The 18,532-nt window shown below is 39.2% G+C and overlaps 1 protein-coding gene across 3 annotated transcripts in view; it reads left to right on the top strand.

Annotated features, from left to right (window-relative positions):
- Positions 1-18,532, top strand: part of ZNF521 (zinc finger protein 521) — a 245,989-nt gene that overhangs the window by 85,040 nt on the left and 142,417 nt on the right. For 2 of the 3 annotated variants that reach the window (XM_029922631.1, XM_029922634.1), the window contains exon 2: positions 785-4,137. In XM_029922631.1, the coding sequence (XP_029778491.1) occupies positions 1,225-4,137 (2,913 nt within the window). In that variant the 5' untranslated portion in view covers positions 785-1,224. Of the gene's footprint in view, positions 1-784; positions 4,138-18,532 lie in introns of those variants that run through there. The other variant, XM_029922632.1, reaches the window with a different exon arrangement.

Consider the following 18,532-nt stretch of genomic DNA (forward strand, 5'->3'; position numbering starts at 1 on the left):
GAAACTCTCATTTTTTCTTGATCCTGGCTGATCCTAGCTACATGTAATATCTAGCGGTGCCCTCCTAACACTTAATAATCCATTTTCTGGCCTATGGTATTCGAATCTTTCAGTTATTGAAGAAATCCTGGTTCTCTTTCATTACACAAGACGTAATTATTATTGTGTTTTCTGTCTTCCTTCATGTGCTTACTTTTTAATATTTTTTTGCTGAAAGCAATAAGGTCTGTATCAATAAGAACCCCATAAAAAGATTTCGGTCTTCAGAATTGCCTTTTTATATAAAAACAAGCAAAATGCAGAGGGAATTTTTTATTAAATATTAGACATCTGGGTTGACTGCATTAATTTTAAATCATTTCTGTAATATTTCCCCTTTTCATTTCGTTCTTCAGATGCTCACATAATATGCAAATCATTTTAGAATGAATACAGAAGAAACATTAAATATATTAAAATCTGCATTTTAATAAAATTGCCGATGCGTAATATATACCTTGCTCCTAAGGAAAAAATGATAACAAGTAATAAAAGGGGTAATTTAGACATAGAGCTATTTAATATCTTTTTATATTTTACAACCCGGTAAAAAGTAAGTGTAGAGTAAAAGCTTTGGGTTCAGATTTGGAAGCGTTCCACTCAAATAGTCTGCCTTCCATTTTTTGTTTTCCCTCGCAAGGCTCTAGACGGTTCGGCTGTGTGTCCCTGTCGAAATGGTACAGTAAACTCGTTCTCAGGAGTTCTCAACCCGTAAGATAAAACGTTCCATTGCTTCTCGTTGCAGATGGAGTGGATGTTGAAGATGATCCCACGTGCTCTTGGCCAGCTTCCTCGCCTTCCAGCAAGGACCAGACGTCCCCCAGCCACGGAGAAGGTTGCGACTTCGGAGAGGAAGAAGGTGGCCCTGGACTTCCGTACCCATGCCAATTCTGTGACAAGTCCTTTAGCCGCCTCAGCTACCTAAAGCACCATGAGCAGAGCCACAGTGACAAACTGCCTTTCAAATGTACCTATTGCAGTAGGCTGTTCAAACACAAGCGGAGCCGCGACCGCCACATCAAACTCCACACGGGGGACAAGAAGTACCACTGCAGCGAGTGTGATGCTGCGTTCTCCCGAAGTGATCACTTGAAGATCCACTTAAAGACTCACACGTCCAACAAGCCATATAAATGTGCCATTTGTCGCCGTGGGTTCCTGTCCTCTAGCTCCTTACACGGACACATGCAGGTACATGAGAGAAACAAGGACGGGTCCCAGTCTGGCTCCAGGATGGAGGACTGGAAGATGAAGGACACTCAGAAGTGCAGTCAGTGCGAGGAAGGCTTTGACTTCCCAGAAGACCTGCAGAAGCACATCGCAGAGTGCCACCCCGAGTGCTCCCCAAACGAGGACCGAGCGGCCCTTCAGTGCATTTACTGCCACGAGCTGTTTGTGGAGGAGACGTCCCTCATGAACCACATGGAGCAGGTGCACGGCGGGGAGAAGAAGAACTCTTGCAGCATCTGCTCTGAGAATTTCCACACGGTCGAGGAGCTGTATAGCCACATGGACAGTCACCAGCAACCCGAGTCGTGCAACCACAGCAACAGCCCTTCTCTTGTCACCGTGGGCTACACTTCGGTGTCCAGCACGACTCCAGATTCCAACCTCTCCGTAGACAGCTCGACCATGGTGGAAGCTGCCCCGCCGATCCCAAAGAGCCGAGGGAGGAAGCGGGCTGCTCAGCAAACCCCTGACATGACCGTTCCTTCGAGTAAACAAGCGAAAGTTACCTACAGCTGTATTTACTGCAACAAGCAGTTATTTTCGAGCCTGGCAGTTCTGCAGATTCACCTGAAAACTATGCATTTAGACAAGCCAGAACAGGCCCATATTTGTCAGTATTGCTTGGAGGTGTTGCCCTCGCTCTATAACCTAAACGAACACGTTAAGCAGGTGCATGAAGCTCAGGACCCAGGTCTGATCGTCTCTGCCATGCCTGCCATAGTCTACCAGTGCAACTTCTGCTCCGAAGTTGTCAACGACCTCAACACTCTTCAGGAACACATCCGGTGTTCTCACGGATTTGCAAACCCTGCAGCTAAGGATAGCAATGCATTCTTTTGTCCCCATTGCTACATGGGGTTTCTCACTGACTCTTCCCTTGAAGAGCATATAAGACAGGTCCATTGCGACCTCAGTGGCTCCCGATTCGGGTCCCCAGTGCTCGGGACGCCGAAAGAACCAGTAGTCGAAGTCTATTCTTGTTCCTATTGCACGAATTCGCCAATATTCAACAGTGTTCTTAAACTGAACAAGCATGTCAAAGAGAATCACAAAAACATTCCCTTGGCCCTGAATTACATTCACAATGGGAAGAAATCCAGGGCCTTGAGCCCCTTATCTCCTGTGGCCATAGAGCAGACGTCTCTTAAGATGATGCAGGCAGTAGGAGGTGCACCTGCGCGTCCGGCTGGAGAATATATATGTAATCAGTGTGGTGCTAAGTACACGTCCCTAGACAGTTTTCAGACCCACCTAAAAACTCATCTTGACACTGTGCTTCCGAAATTGACCTGCCCTCAGTGCAACAAGGAATTCCCCAACCAGGAATCCTTGCTGAAGCATGTTACCATTCATTTTATGATCACCTCAACATACTACATCTGTGAGAGTTGTGATAAACAGTTCACATCAGTGGACGACCTTCAGAAACACCTGCTGGACATGCACACCTTTGTCTTCTTCCGGTGCACCCTCTGCCAGGAAGTGTTCGACTCAAAAGTCTCCATTCAACTCCACTTGGCTGTAAAGCACAGCAACGAGAAGAAAGTTTACCGGTGCACATCGTGCAACTGGGACTTCCGCAATGAGACTGACCTACAACTTCACGTGAAACACAACCACCTGGAAAATCAAGGGAAGGTGCACAAGTGCATCTTCTGTGGTGAGTCTTTTGGCACCGAGGTGGAGCTGCAGTGTCATATCACCACTCACAGTAAGAAGTACAATTGCAAATTCTGCAGCAAAGCCTTCCATGCGATCATTTTGCTGGAGAAACACTTGCGGGAAAAGCATTGCGTGTTTGAAACCAAGACTCCCAACTGTGGAACGAACGGGGCTTCGGAGCAAGTGCAGAAGGAGGAGGTGGAGCTGCAGACTTTGCTGACAAACAGCCAGGAGTCCCATAACAGTCATGACGGGAGCGAAGAAGATGTGGACACCTCGGAGCCCATGTACGGGTGCGACATCTGTGGGGCAGCCTACACCATGGAGACCCTGCTGCAGAACCACCAGCTCCGAGACCACAACATCAGACCTGGAGAGAGTGCCATCGTGAAGAAGAAAGCTGAGCTCATTAAAGGGAATTACAAGTGTAACGTGTGCTCTCGAACCTTCTTCTCTGAGAATGGCCTCCGTGAACATATGCAGACCCATCTCGGCCCTGTCAAACACTACATGTGCCCTATTTGTGGAGAGCGGTTTCCCTCCCTTTTAACTCTTACCGAACACAAAGTCACGCACAGTAAGAGTCTTGATACTGGAAACTGCCGGATTTGCAAGATGCCTCTCCAGAGCGAAGAGGAGTTTTTAGAGCATTGCCAAATGCACCCTGACTTGCGGAATTCCCTGACGGGATTTCGCTGCGTGGTCTGCATGCAGACGGTGACCTCCACTTTAGAACTTAAAATCCATGGGACATTCCACATGCAAAAGACAGGGAATGGGTCTGCAGTCCAGACCACGGGGCGTGGCCAGCATGTCCAAAAACTGTACAAGTGTGCGTCTTGCCTCAAAGAGTTCCGTTCCAAGCAAGATCTGGTGAAGCTTGACATCAATGGCCTGCCATATGGCCTGTGTGCTGGCTGTGTGAGTCTCAGTAAGAGCGGCAGCCCGGGCATCAACATCCCTCCCGGCACGAGTAGACCAGGCTTGGGCCAGAACGAGAATCTGAGTGCCATTGAGGGTAAAGGCAAGGCGGGGGGACTGAAGACACGCTGTTCTAGCTGCAACGTTAAGTTTGAGTCGGAAAGTGAACTCCAGAACCACATCCAAACGGTCCACCGAGAGCTCGTGCCAGATAGCAACAGCACACAGTTGAAAACTCCCCAAGTATCGCCAATGCCCAGAATCAGTCCCTCCCAGTCGGATGAGGTAACTTGCCTTTTTAATGTTTGCTATTTAACCTCCTCAAGAAACTGTTGCCACTTCGTGTTTACACTTTTCTGCAGCCTTGTTTATTGTCGAGAGTTGCTTAGATTGAAATGCAGTGGTGTTTTTCCCCCATATCCATTAGCCAGCAATTACTTGCTTCTTGATAAGCAGCATTTTGGCTTGAATAGTGCAAAACAGGACTAATTCCAGTCTCCCTAGGATATTGTCTTCTCTATGACTGAAGAGATCAGCGCTCATGCCAGCACCACTGAGATCTGGAATCTCAGCATAGCTTTACCGCGAGTTGAAATCCCCAGCTATGACTTGTGTGTATGGCAGGGAGATAATGACATAAAAGTAAGATGCTATGGGCCAACATGCTGGGTTTGAGCAAATTAAAAAGAATATATATATTTGTGGATAACAAATTGGGTAGGGGCGGCTTTATAATACCATGTTGTCAACACTCACTGTTTCTCTTTGTCTTCTGGGTAGTGAGCAAAATATTTTCTCACAACAGGGTTTTGTAAAAGCCACTACATTTATTAAGCGTCACGTGCCCAACATTCCTTTTCAAGGCATCCCCTTAAATATCCCCAAGTCTTTACTCTCTGGGATTGGGTTTCACAATTAGAGTGGATTTTTTTTCTTAGTTTAACCGAGTGGTTTCATGCCTTCTTTGCCATAACGAGTATGAAAAATAAGTTCATTTATAATGAAATAGTTTTAGAAGTCATCAGTCCTTGAAGCTGAGCGGATGGTGGCTCATTTTATTATAATTTCTTTATGCTTTATCACCTGGTTTCCAAGAGTTTTTTCCACTTCCCTACCTGCCCCTATCTGGAGATCCATCCAAATGAAAACCCCAGGGAGATCCATCTCCCTTCAGTTTGGGGTCACTGCTTTTTTCCTTATCTTGTCTCTGCACTCACACCCTCTTGGAGGCCCCCCCGCGTGTCCCCGCAGATAGCCATCAGTCAGCTGTTAGGGGAGAGCCCGGAAGACTGACACAGAGCCCGTCCTCCTGAAATGTGGCTTCTGCGTGACAGGCAAGCTCCCAAACTTTGAAGCTGCTTTCCTTTCTCTCCTTCCAAGGAAATCTGCACCTCTCTCTCATTTAAATAAATGAAGTCCTTTCAAACTGATGAGGACAGCTGGAAGAACATAGTTTTGATAATGGTTCCTGGCTCCCGTGTTGGATTAAGTAGCTTCTCTTGGTAGTTATAATCATATGAAAGGAATTATTTTTTTCCAACTTTTTATTTCATACGATGTCTAAGCCTACAGTAACGCTAAAGGAATAACACAGTGAGTGTGTGTCTGTTTGTGTATCTGTATCACAGATGTAACAGATATGAACATTTTGTCATATTTCCCTCTCTCTCTCTCTGCAACCCTTGTATTAACCTGAACCACATGAAAGTCAGTTTCAGACATCATTATTTTTCTAAAAATAAGGACACCTTCCTATTTAACCAGAGCATTATTAGTTAAGGCAATTAACTAAATCGGTTAAGGAAATCAAGTGGGTCTATAATATCATCTATAAGAAGTCCATATTCAAATTTATCCACTTGTCCCGAAAAGGTCTTATTTTTAAAAAGCATATGAATGATAATTTTAAAAATCCGTTGATGTAGAAAGTTATTCCTCTCCCCCTTTTTTATTTTGCTCTGCTTAACCTACATAGAGGAGTTTGTGTATTCATGTTTGATTTAAATGGTGCATAAAATTGATTTAAAGTGACTGTGTGTGTGTGTGTGTGTGTGTGTGTGTGTGATTGTGGTGGTGTGTTCATTAAAAATCAAGCAAAATGGGGCTCTTGTTTCCAATGATTGTGGAAAGGCATATGCCTGTTCCTTCTTATCTGCTCCTGGTGTATGTTTTCTGATATTCCTACATTGCTGTATATTATAATACCATTTGAGGTGAATTTTTTTAATGCAGGAGGACGTATGAATAGTCTTTATGTTAATTTGGTTAGAGTTATTTGCTTAGAGGATTTATCATTAAGGGATGGTCAAGTTTTTAATTATACCTAAAATCTTAATGATAAAATTGAACTACATCTTGCACTTACATAGAATAATGTATAAAATATTTTAAAAGTACTTCTTAATTGTAATTCTTACAATAGTGTTTTTTAAGCACTTAGACACCTCGAGTTAAAAGTGACTCTTTTAGAAGGTTACTTCTTTATTAAGTGGGTTTATTTATAAGACCTTGTAGCAATGTCCTTAACTGACCAAATATAAGGATTCATTTATACATATTTCCTTTGTGCTTCAAAAGTTCACTAATTTGTTTGACATTTTCATCCACTGTTATTATTTTTTCTTCATTATGCTATTTAAGTCATAAAATTTCATGTGCTCCCTTCCTTTCTGATATTCCCTATAGTTAAAAATGTATAATAAGCCATATTATTTGAACTTGACATAGAAAATAATCTAATCATGTGTGGAATTTTGCAAAAAGAAGCCCCCAAATAATGCATTGGCAAGAAAAAGACATATCATAAAAATTAATTTGTTCACAGTCTTTTTAGTCAAGTTAAGCTTCTATGACTTCTCATGAGTGTTGTGTAAATTTTTTACCATGTAGGTAAAAGAGGAGTTATTACACAAGTCTTTGCCAAAGGACAGGTATGCCATGTGGGAATACATTTTATCACAAAAAGATGTATGACATGCATGTCTATTGACTTAGATGTCCTAGGTAGGAATGAAGGACTTAGTGATGTAGGTGGTGTTTTCATCTCTTCTTCTTGCTGAGGATTGAGACTTCAGAAGAGAAAAGAAGACCACGGGAGATAATAAAACCTGGATACACAGATACTGTCAAGAGCAAGATTAGAATTTTTCTGGACTATGACTTATGATCACATAAGGGTATTGGTAGACACTGGAATGAATATTTCAAAGACTGAAAAGAATGTTTCTTTGGTCGGGACTAGATTACCTATTTAAAAGGGATTTAGATATAATCTAGGGAAGGATAAGTACTGTATAAACACATGTGATCCAAGAAATGGATGAAAGACAAGGCAGATGACACTTAAAAGAAGAATAATAGTAGGTAGCTGTCATGTAATGGAGAAATTTGGAGTTGAAGACAAAAGGTCTAGATGCGAACCCCATTTCTTCTGCATAATGCCTTCTGAATTTGTGAAAAATGTTTTCTTTGTGCCCAAATCCTATAATTATCAATCCAATTTTGCTATGGAGTTTTTGTTTTGAATAAAATATTTGAGGAAACCTATTCATTTCCCTTTCGCTCTTACAGGTTGAGTGTGACATATATTTATGCATAACCTACAATGATACCTACAGTGATTCCATAAATGGTAGAGATAACCTGACACAGGTATAATGCCGGCCATCTAGATTTTTCCATACATGACACACCTCACAGAGTTACTGACATTTGCTGTGCATTGAATAAATGTTAGTTCTTCTGGAGTTCATGGACACTGATCTGGTCTGGTCAGGTTCTGCCCCATCTGGACCTCAAAATGTTTTCTCATGATGACATTAAAAGATGCTTCCTCCTGCTTCCATTTCTCCAGGACCTCTGTAGCTATGTCTCTTCAAGAGGTTATTTACTCACATTTCAACTCACACCACCCCTCCCAGTCCACCAAAATTGCTCTTGCGAGGGTCCGCAGTTGTGTCTGTGTTGCTGGATACTTGCACATGGAGGTTATCTGATTAAGCTGCCTTCTTGTACAGACAGCGCAACAGGCCCAGATAAATTGAGATCTCAGGTGACACTGCTAGGGAGTGTCTGAGAATCCGGCTCTCTAACTCCAGGTTCAGGATTCTCTTTTCATAAATCTACTGGGCTTTCCTCCAGCTGCAGTTTCATCCGTGTTCTTTTCATAAAAATCTCTGTATTGCGGTCTTATTTTCTGTTGTTATTCTCTTCCTCTGCCCACTGCAAGGGATCGTCTGCTTCCATCACTGATCCAATTGACCAATGAGATGCCTTTTTTCTTTTTTAAAGAGAACTTACCCTCGTTTGTGTACTGTTCTACTTGTCACCACTGGCCACTTCCTCTGTATCTAAACCTCTGTTTTCCCTCCTGGTTCCCTTCACAGACTGATCTGTAGCTTTCTTTGTACTCTGTCTGCTCCTGTAAGTTAAGGCGCCATTGCTACTGTCACTTTGCATGCCCGCTCTATGTGGCTTCATCTCCTCGCATGGCTCCTGCTACCACATTTTATGGATGACTCCAAATACTCCAAATGATGTCTCCAAAATGTAGGAGGGAACTTCTGGGGACTGACAGAAATATTCTGTATCTTGACTCTGGTGGTGGTTACATGATTGTATGTGTTAATAATACTTATCAGATGTGAAATTAGTGAATTTTCATATGTAAATTACCTCCCAATGAAACTGATTTGAAAAATGGTTATCTATGACTTACCCTTTCTACTGATTTTCAGACTCCTACACACAGCTGCCTTCTGAATATATTCACTCACATGTTTCCATGCACTTTAAATTCAGTGGGCACAAAATGGAACTCATCATCCTTTCTTGAACCTGCTTTTTTTTTCTTATATTTTCCATTTCACTTGTGGAGCCATTGATTTTTCTTATCTCTCTTTTCTCGCAACCAGTTGGTCATCAGGTGATCTTTATTGCAGCTCATATATATTTCTTAGATCAATCCCCTCCTCCCCATCCCCTTACCACATTTATAATTTAATCTCTGATTATCTTTCACTAAACTACTGAAGCAGCCTCTTAATTGTTCCCTTGGACTTTAGTCTTATCATTTTCAAATCTGTCTCCACAAAACTGCCAGCACAATCTATCTAAAACCCAAATCTGAATAGCATGTCCCTCCCTATTTGCAACATTTTGAGTGCTCTGTACCTTTATCCTTATAGGATAGTATAATATCCTTTTATTATGAAATATAATGACTCTTCAGGTTCTGGGCCCTGCTAAATGTTCCCTTCTTTTTCTTACCTTACACCTTACTCCATAGTTGAAAATATTTTAATTAATCCATAGGTGACACAGTGTGTCTGTGTCTCACTAAGGTTACCCTGTCCTTCTGCCCAAATGATCTCCCTCCTGACCGCCCTCCACCTTCTATAAGGCTGTCCACCTTACCCTCTATTTGGGGATCACCTTCTCTAGAAGGCCTCCTATGACCCCAACTTCCCAACCCAAACATCTCTTCTCCCCTTGAATGCTCTGTGTATATAGCACATCATAACTATATAAAAATTGTCACTTTGCTTTATAATTACTTCTTTAGGTTTCCCTTCTTATGAATTTCTTAGGGCAAGAATTTACTCAGTCTCCTGTTTCTAATACCCATGATAGTGACAGGCCCACAGTAGGCGAAGGCCTCTGTGGACGGGTGTTATGGAGCTGTGTCTGGCTGGTGGCTCACCCAGAACCTTTTCCCATACGTGGTGGCATGGCAGGACAGCTGGCCACCTAGCTTTCTTCATACAGGAGCCACCTGGTACAATGACGGAAACCTAGAAGGTGCTGGATAAATGTGTGCGCTTCTTCTGACCGTGCTAACTTTAGGATCACTAGCCATGCTTTTTTACCCCATTAGGACTCAAAACGTTCCACCATCTTTGAAGTTCCATCATAGATATCATGAACATGATCCTGTCTGCTGTTCACTATGCTATTCCAATCAAGGCCTGCTTTCCCAAAGATGTTGTAGGTGATCCTACCAACTTGGTCAGTGGTCTCCAAATTCCAAAGAAAGCCTTTCTGTCTTCATCTCTATGACATAAGGTCATAAACAGCACTTTCCTTGACGTGCACCTGTGACTTCACTGCATTTTCTCTCCTACTTTTCTTCCTATTTTGGCCTTTGGAGGTTTTTCCTCTGGTGCCTGTTCTAAAAGTGTAGGGATTCTTTGAGGCTTATCCTTGGTCCTCTTTTTCTTTTCTGTCTGCTCTCTCAACAGACATGTCATCTATTCGTGTGGCTGTAACTATCTCTGCTAAGAATTTCCAAATTTATGTTCATAGCTTACTCCTCCTCTTAGTTCCAGATTACTGTGTGCTACTGATAGCTTCATTTTTTCACTTGTATCTCTTCTAGATATTTGCAGTGTAAAGGATACAGCCTAGACTCTTGATTTTCTCTCCTGAAACAAATTTCTTTTTCCAGACTTCCATCATCTTAGTAAAGGGAGCCACCCTACACCCAATTATTCAAGCAAGAAACCTGGGAGTTGTTCCTGATTCTTTCCTCATTCCCCACATCTAATCTGTTAATGAGTACTGTGGGTCATGCCTTTAATGAGTATCCCATCCATATCTTTCTATGTCCAAAGCCATCTTCATGGTCTAGACTGCAATCCTTGCCCAGATACTGCAGGAGTTTCCTGATGGAGTCCTCTCCATCTTCTGCCTGTTTCCAGTCCATCCTTCCTGCTGCACTGGATCAAGTCTTGCAGACGTGTAAATTATGGAGTCTCTTAAAATTCTTCAGAGGCTTCCCGCTTCACTCAATTACAAGCCCAGTCTTTCACCAGTTTATGAGGCCACACACTGTCGGGCTGGAGCTGGCTGCTCTTACCTTGCCAGGGTCCTTCTGCTCACACACTGTGCCTGGCCTCCTGGCCTCCTGAGGAGGGAAGGGTCTGCTTTTGAGGCTTCCCATTGAGCCGCCTGTTCACCTGGGCTGCTCTTCTGGATCAGCCTGTCTGCATCTTTCTCATCTGTCAGATGGGCCTCACCCCAGAATCTTATCAAAGTTAGTCTCCTCCTTACGATTTTCTTTTCAAATTATTATGTTTACTTGTTTATTTCCTTCTGCCCTTTTCTTACCTCTGAATACCCAACCTGTTTGTCATAAGGTCTCGGTAAATATCAGTTGAATAAATGAACATAGTATAAGTACTTCAAAGTAACAAAAATAGTATCTATCCCATCTTCAGATGTATATATGTATATCTAGTAACTCATACGTAGAGGTATAGATATGTTTACCCAATTGTGCTTGCATGCTTTAAAGTCAAGTGTGATCTAAAAATATTAAAATAAGCTAAAAGACAATGCTTCTAACAATTCAAAAATCATCTTCAATATGAAGGTCTGTTCTAAGTGCCTTGAAGTCAGTATTCTTTCTTCATGGTTCGTGTACTGAAAATGGCAGTGTACATGATGGTAGTTTGGAACCCACTCACATTCCACAGGCTATTTTATTTTGTTTTATGTAATAAAAATTGGCATTAGAGGATGGATTTAAGATTTTAATTTTAAATTCCAATACTAAACTTTGCTAAATTAAAAGAGCAAAAATTAAGCTTCTAGGAAAATCATATATGTATATAGATAGATAGATACTATACATATAGTATAGTATACTATGTATATCTATATATATACACACAGACATATATACGTATCTATATTTTTATATTTTTTTAAGAAAAAGAGCAAGCAAGGGAGAGGGTCAGAGGGAGAGAGAGAGAGAATCTTAAGTAGGCTTATGCTCAGTGCAGAGCCCAATATGGGACTTGATCCCATGACCTTGGGATCACAACCTGTGCTGAAATCAAGAGTCAGACGCTCAACTGACTGAGCCACCCAGGTGCACCCAATGTAAATAACATGTAATATTATATACACTTATATATAGATAAAACAAGCTTTAAAATAACAGTATTTAATATATATATTTTAAAGATTGTTCAACACTTTTAAGGTTAAACCAATCCACATATTTACATTAAAAGTTGTTTTATTTTCAAGAGAGAGAGAGTGATACAGGTGGGGCTCATCAGAGAGAGAGGGAGACACAGAGTCTGAAGCATGCTCCAGGGTCTGAGCTGTCAGCCCAGAGTCCTACCTGGGGCTCAGATTCACACACCTTGAGATCATGACCTGAGCCAAAGTCGATGCTTAACTGACTGAGCCGCCCACGTGCCCCAATAATATTTTAAAGTTAAGTAGAAAATTTACATGGCCAAATAAATTTGTAATATTCAAGATGTTCTTGAAATAGAATGAGTTGCTTTGTCAGGTTCAATCTGCTCTCAGATTTATTGTTGTTGTGCTGAATATTTGTTTGGCATCTACAATCTACCAGTACAGGGGGTTAAGTGGGCTGGCATAAATTTCAACGTGTGGAAACAGCTGCCTCACGTCCACTCTTTACCCCCGGTCCCATGCTTACCTAACATTGACCGTTGCCCCATACATTGAACTTGCTGCCACTACCATCCCTCCATTTTCTGTACTTCTTTCCAGTTCTGGATTTTCATGCTGGTTTGTTCCATATGGTTCCGAATATGGAATTTGGAAGTCAGAATGTTTTTGCATACAACCATAAATCTTGAATTGCACATAATATTTGTTCGTAGGCCAAAAGAATGTGGAATCACCCTATGTCATGGCAGAATTTTATGTAGGAGGAGGATTTTACGTTTTGGCTTAAACGGTGTTAAGGCAGAAGTTAGTAAATATGTAAGATGATTTTGAATAATGAACGAAAATCAAAATTGTCAAATTGGCTAACATACAGTGTGTAACATGTGCTCTTGGTTTTGGAGGTAGATTCCCGTGGTTCATCGCTTACATACAACACCCAGTGCTCATCCCAACAAGTGCCCTCCTCATTGCCCATCACCCATTTTCCCCTCTCCCCCCTCCATCAACCCTCAGTGTGTTCTCTGTATTTAAGAGTATCTTATAGTTTGTCTCCCTCCCCCTGTATTTGTAACCATCTTTTCCCCTTCCCTACCCCCGTGGTCTTCTGTTAAGTTTCTCAAGATTCACATAGGAGTGAAAACATATGATTTGTGTCTTTCACTGACTTTTCACTTAGCATAATAGCTTCCAGTTCCAGCCATGTTGCTGCAAATGGCAGGATTTAATTCTTTCTCTTTGCCAAGTAGTATTCCATTGTATACATAAACCACATCTTTATCCATTCATCAGTTGATGGACATTAAGGCTCTTTCCATCATTTGGCTAATCTGCCCTTCTCTTCCCATTACACTAATTTCCTATTACTTACTTACGATTAATTATTACCCTATACAGATGACTAACAGCAAATTTCAAATGTCAACCTCATTCTAAGGCCCAGTCTTGGATTTTCAGCTACCCATTTGACATTACAAGTTATACATTCTTCTAGCCCTTAAACCTAATCAAATCACAATCCCCGCCCCCGCCCCCATTTTCAACAGTGTTCCATCTTTCTCCTACTCATTCTTGTCTGAAGCTTTGTTTGTATGTCCTATATCGTCTCTATTCTTCAAACCCTTTGGGTCAGCCTCTCCTGCTGTTTACATCTCATGCAGCCTCTGTTCAGGCCACACCTGTCGCTGACTGGTCACTTCACTCTTCACCTATCATAAAGGAAGTCCTTTATAAAAAAATAGTATAGGAGTGCCTAGGTGGCTCAGTTGGTTAAGTGTCCAGCTTCCACTCAGGTCATGATCTACCAGTTTGTGAGTTCCAGCCCCACGTTGGGCTCTGTGCTGACAGCTTAGAGCCTGGAGCCTGCTTCTCATTCTGTGTCTCCCTCTCTCTCTGCCCCTCTACTACTTGTGCTCTGTCTCTGTCTCTTAAAGCTAAATAAATGTTTAAAAAATTTTTTTAAAAACATCAAAATTTAGTATAAACTTTAAAAGCTTCGGTTCACACAAAATCACATTCTCTGGCCAGAGTACAAATATATTATTCATGAAAAGGGTATCTTTTTAAAAGCCTCCATAAATTTTAAAATTAAAACCACACATGGAACAAAGGGGACATAAAAAAGAGAAATTAAAAATACTTAGAACTGACATTTAACTGTACTGCAGGACCTGGGAGATGGAAACAAAGCAGTTCTTAGAGGAAAAAATTGTTAGAACATAAGTATACATATTACAAAATTTAAAAAGCCAGGATATAAATAAGCTAAACATCCACCATAAGGCATTTGGACCAGAACAATAAAATAACCCCATGAAAAAATAGAAGAGAAGAAAATTATAAAGCAAAGACCAAAAGTAGTGAAATAGAAAACTAACAAGCTAAAAAGCTAGTTCTATGAAAAGACTAACAAAATTTATGAACTTCTGGTGAAGTTAAAAATAACATTAAATAATAATAATAATAATAATAATAATAATAATAATAATGAAGAGGAGCCATAACATCATATATGCAGAAATTTAAAAGATAATAGGAGAGGGGACTTCTGGGTGGCTCAGTCAGTTAAGCGTCACACTTAAGCTCAGGTCATCATCTCATGTACCTGGGTTCAATCCCGTCATCAGGTCTGTGCTGACAGTTCAGCTTTGGATTCTGTGTCTCCCTCTTTCTCTCTGCCCCTCCCCTGCTTGCTCTCTGTCTCTTAAAAATTAAAGTAAAACATTAAAAAAAATTTAAAGATAGTAGGAGAGCCACTACACATACCATGATGACTGAAATAAAAATGAACGCAAAAAGTCTTATTTTGCAAGAACGGAGAGCAGTTGGATCTTTCTCATTTTACTAGTGGCAGTATAATTTTGTACAAGTGCTGTAAAAAAAAAACAAAAAGCTGGGCAGTATATACTAGAGTTGAATAGTAGCCTACTCTGTGACCCATAAATTCTATTCGTAGGTCTGTATCTAAGAGATAGGAATGCTAATGTGTACCACAGGTTATAAACAAGAATATTTATAACAGATTTTGCATATAAGCTTCAAGCTACAGTCAACCAAAATGTCTGGCAAAATAAAATGAATAAATATATCCATATAATGGTATGAAATCATTCCATTCACACAATGGAACAGTACACAGTAATGAAGAGGAATGAAGTATTGCTATGTAACAACCTTGACGACTCACACAGTGTTAAAAAAAAAAAGGAACCAGACACATACCGCTACATGACTCCACTCACCTGAAGTGTGAGAATAGGCAAAATTAAATCTGTGAGGATCAAAGTCAGAATAGTTACCTCTGCAATGGTATGAACTGGGAAGAGGCAAAAGGAATTTTTGGATGCTAGAAATGTTCCACATCTTGATCTATGTTAGTGGTTACACTGTTATATACATACATAAAATTTCATCAAGCAATACGCTTAAGATTATAGCAGATTAATATATATTAAATACTTTAAAATTGAGAAATAACATGTATATGCTATTTATCAATTTAAAATTTTATTTAAAAAGGCACAAGACAAAAAATAAGAGACTATTATGAATAATTTTATACAAATAAATGGATAAGTTTGATTTCTATGGAAATGGTTTTAGCATAGTATGTTACCAAAGCTGGCTCAAGATACAAAAGAAAGTAGAATGATTCCATAAACATTAAAAAGTTTAATAAATGGTTGAAAACCTTCCCACAAAGAAAATACCAGAACATAACATAATTCCAAAGCTGTGCCAGAAAATACAAAAAGAAGGGACACTCCAGTTCACTTAATCAACATATTAAAACTGGACAAAGATAGTAAAAGAAAAATTTAGACTATTTTACTCATGATTTTACATTTAAGAATTTTAAAGAAAGTATTAACAAACTAAATCCACCACATTAAAAGAATTTGTACTGTGATTAAAATGGTTTCATCACAATAATGCAAGGTGGGTTCAATCTCAAGAAATTAATTGATTGATGGAATTTACCACATTAACAGTTTAAAGGACACAAATTATATATTTATCTTGAGTTGCTGAAAAATGTAAATGCTTAAATAAAAACACTTGGAATAGGCATGGATTTTCTTGCCTATATTTAGACAAGGATATTTAATACATTGTTTTTAGCAAGCATATTTAAAAGACTATCTAATATATTAAAATATGGGGTATTTTAATATAATTAAAATATAGAATATTTAAAGAATAAAGAATATTTAAAACATTGTTTTTAGCAAGCATGATTAATGGAGAGGTTTGAATGCAATTATTAGTTTATAATAAAATCACTAATATATTTTATTGGTTGACCTAACCAACAAGGTATGATAAAATAAAAATGCAGTTAAGTATAAAAAAGTAGGGAGCACTCAAATTGAAAAGAAATAAATCAAATGGTCATTTAGAATCCTTATATTTGTATATAAAACAATAGCCAAAGAATCTAAAGACAAATTATTATAATGAATAAAACTTTAGCAAAGTTGCTGGGTACCAATAAACTCATGGAAGTCTATCAGATTTTTATTCACCAGCAAAAAAGTGAAAAATATAAGTTGTAAAATAATCCTATTTATAATAAACAACTTATGTTACCTAGAAGTAAACTCTAAACTGTTCAAGGCATTTATGGAGAAAAATGGTACAACAACATTGTTGGAAGGTATTTTTTGAGACCTAAATAATGATCATGTTTAATTTGTTCCTGGGAAAGAAGACTCAATACTGTAAAGTTGTCAAATATCCCTACTTTGATCCATAAATTCATAGCTACTCCAGTGAAAACTTCAACAAATTTAAAATATATTTTTTATGCTTTTACTTTTTTGGAACTTGACAAGGAGATTTAAAAATGCATATGGAATAATGAAAGGTGAAGAATAGCAAAGCCTCTCTTGAAGGAAAAGAGCAAGCAGGGGATGATTGTCCTACTATGCAGGCGATTAATAATAAACAATTAGAATAATGTGGGATTAGTCCACAGGACAAAACAGAGGTTCTCCGAGAGACAGTAGACGTAGAAAAACTCAGTGTAGAATATAGCTATCTTTGCACGTAAGTGAAGGAATAGACAGACTATCCAATTCATTACCCGTATGGAAAATTAAAAATAAAATAGAACACTCACATGTGTAAAAAAAATGTGTGAAAGACAAAATCATAAATATTTTAGGAAAAAATATAAAGAATATTTTTATGACCTTAGGTTGGGAATGATTTCTCAAATAATACCCGGATAGCATAAATCACAAATGAAATAATTGATCTGTTCATCTACCTTAAACATAATAAGTTGTGTACCAAAAGTTACTATACAGTGGGCAAAAATGGAAGCTATAAGATGACAAAACACTGATAGCACATATAGCTGGGAAAATGATTAGTTTCCTAAATATGTGGAAAACGGCCGTAAATCAATAAGAAAACACAAACCCATGGGTTAGAATATGGGAAATTAACATGAACCAACACTTCACAAACAGGAAACATGAAGTCTCAGTAAACAGATGAAAATATCCTGATTTATAATACAGGAAATGCAAATTCAGACAGAGTAATGGGTTGTCTAGAAAGTACACCCAGGAAGCTAACTGGGACACACAGGTGTTTATTTAATAGTTACACTTTATATATTACGTTATAAATTCTCTTTGTAACGTTTAATATTTAACACAAAAAGCAAAAATCAGAACCATAATTATACAATCAGTATTACTTATTATAAGTAAAAGGTAATATAAAACATACAATTAGTGCAAAATAATGTTTTAAAAATTCAAGCTATATATTTGTATCTGAAAAAATCTGAGAGCCTGAAACCTGTTCTTTCAGTGTTACCAGAAAATTTATCAAGTGTTGTAGAAGTATTAAAGACATATTAGCATCTCAGTGAGACTGTTTTCCTTTGCATAATCAGAAAGAACAGTATTTGTACTTTACAATTAAGGTAGTACATATCTCACCCTTTGAAGAACATTAGCCTATGGCATTAACTTTTTATTCCTCAATTGGTACTTCAATTTAAGATAACAGATTTATTAATTTCCTGCCAGGTACAAGGCATTAGGCGGTGAGGTTTGTAAAGAGGATATGCATTACGCAAGTGTGGGTTTTCGAGTACACGTCTGTCTCCCCAGTATAGCCCCCTGAGGATGTATAGTTCACTAAGGAAAGATTAATATAGAACAATAAATATAATATAAATTAGAATGAAATCCATGCCATAAGTACTAATGAACTGCTAAAGTACTTCGGGAGAGGTAGCAAATAACTAGGCAGGAGTTAGCTTTGTTGGTATCTGAATAGCACACAAATGGGAAGAACTTGCAAAGCAAGAGTCCTGCGGCAGAAAGCAGCGTGCCTGGCTGGCTTAAGGAATAGCAAGTGGCCAGCATGGCAGGGGTGGGTGGAGGCGGGCTCGGCTTGGTATCCTCCATGTTTCTCAGGAGAGTCCCTTACACATGGGAGGTCCTTAGAAAACACTCGCAAATAATTGAAACCTGGTGATTAAAACAAATGGAAAAAAGCAACAAAGAAGGGAACATTTCTCTGAAGAACTGTATGGTGATGCAGTTTCTTCGAACCACACATAAATAGAACACTAGACTCCTCATAAGTATGTAATATTGTGTGCAATTCATATCATAAAGAGTTGGAATGGCAGGTGAAATCCTGTAAAACTAAATCCCCACATCAAGGCAAATGATTTATTTTGTTGAATTAAACATTATATTACACAAGCCAGTCTTCAACTGAG

Source organism: Suricata suricatta, chromosome 14 (genome assembly GCF_006229205.1).
Source record: "Suricata suricatta isolate VVHF042 chromosome 14, meerkat_22Aug2017_6uvM2_HiC, whole genome shotgun sequence".
In the NCBI taxonomy this organism is placed as follows: Eukaryota; Metazoa; Chordata; class Mammalia; order Carnivora; family Herpestidae; genus Suricata; species Suricata suricatta.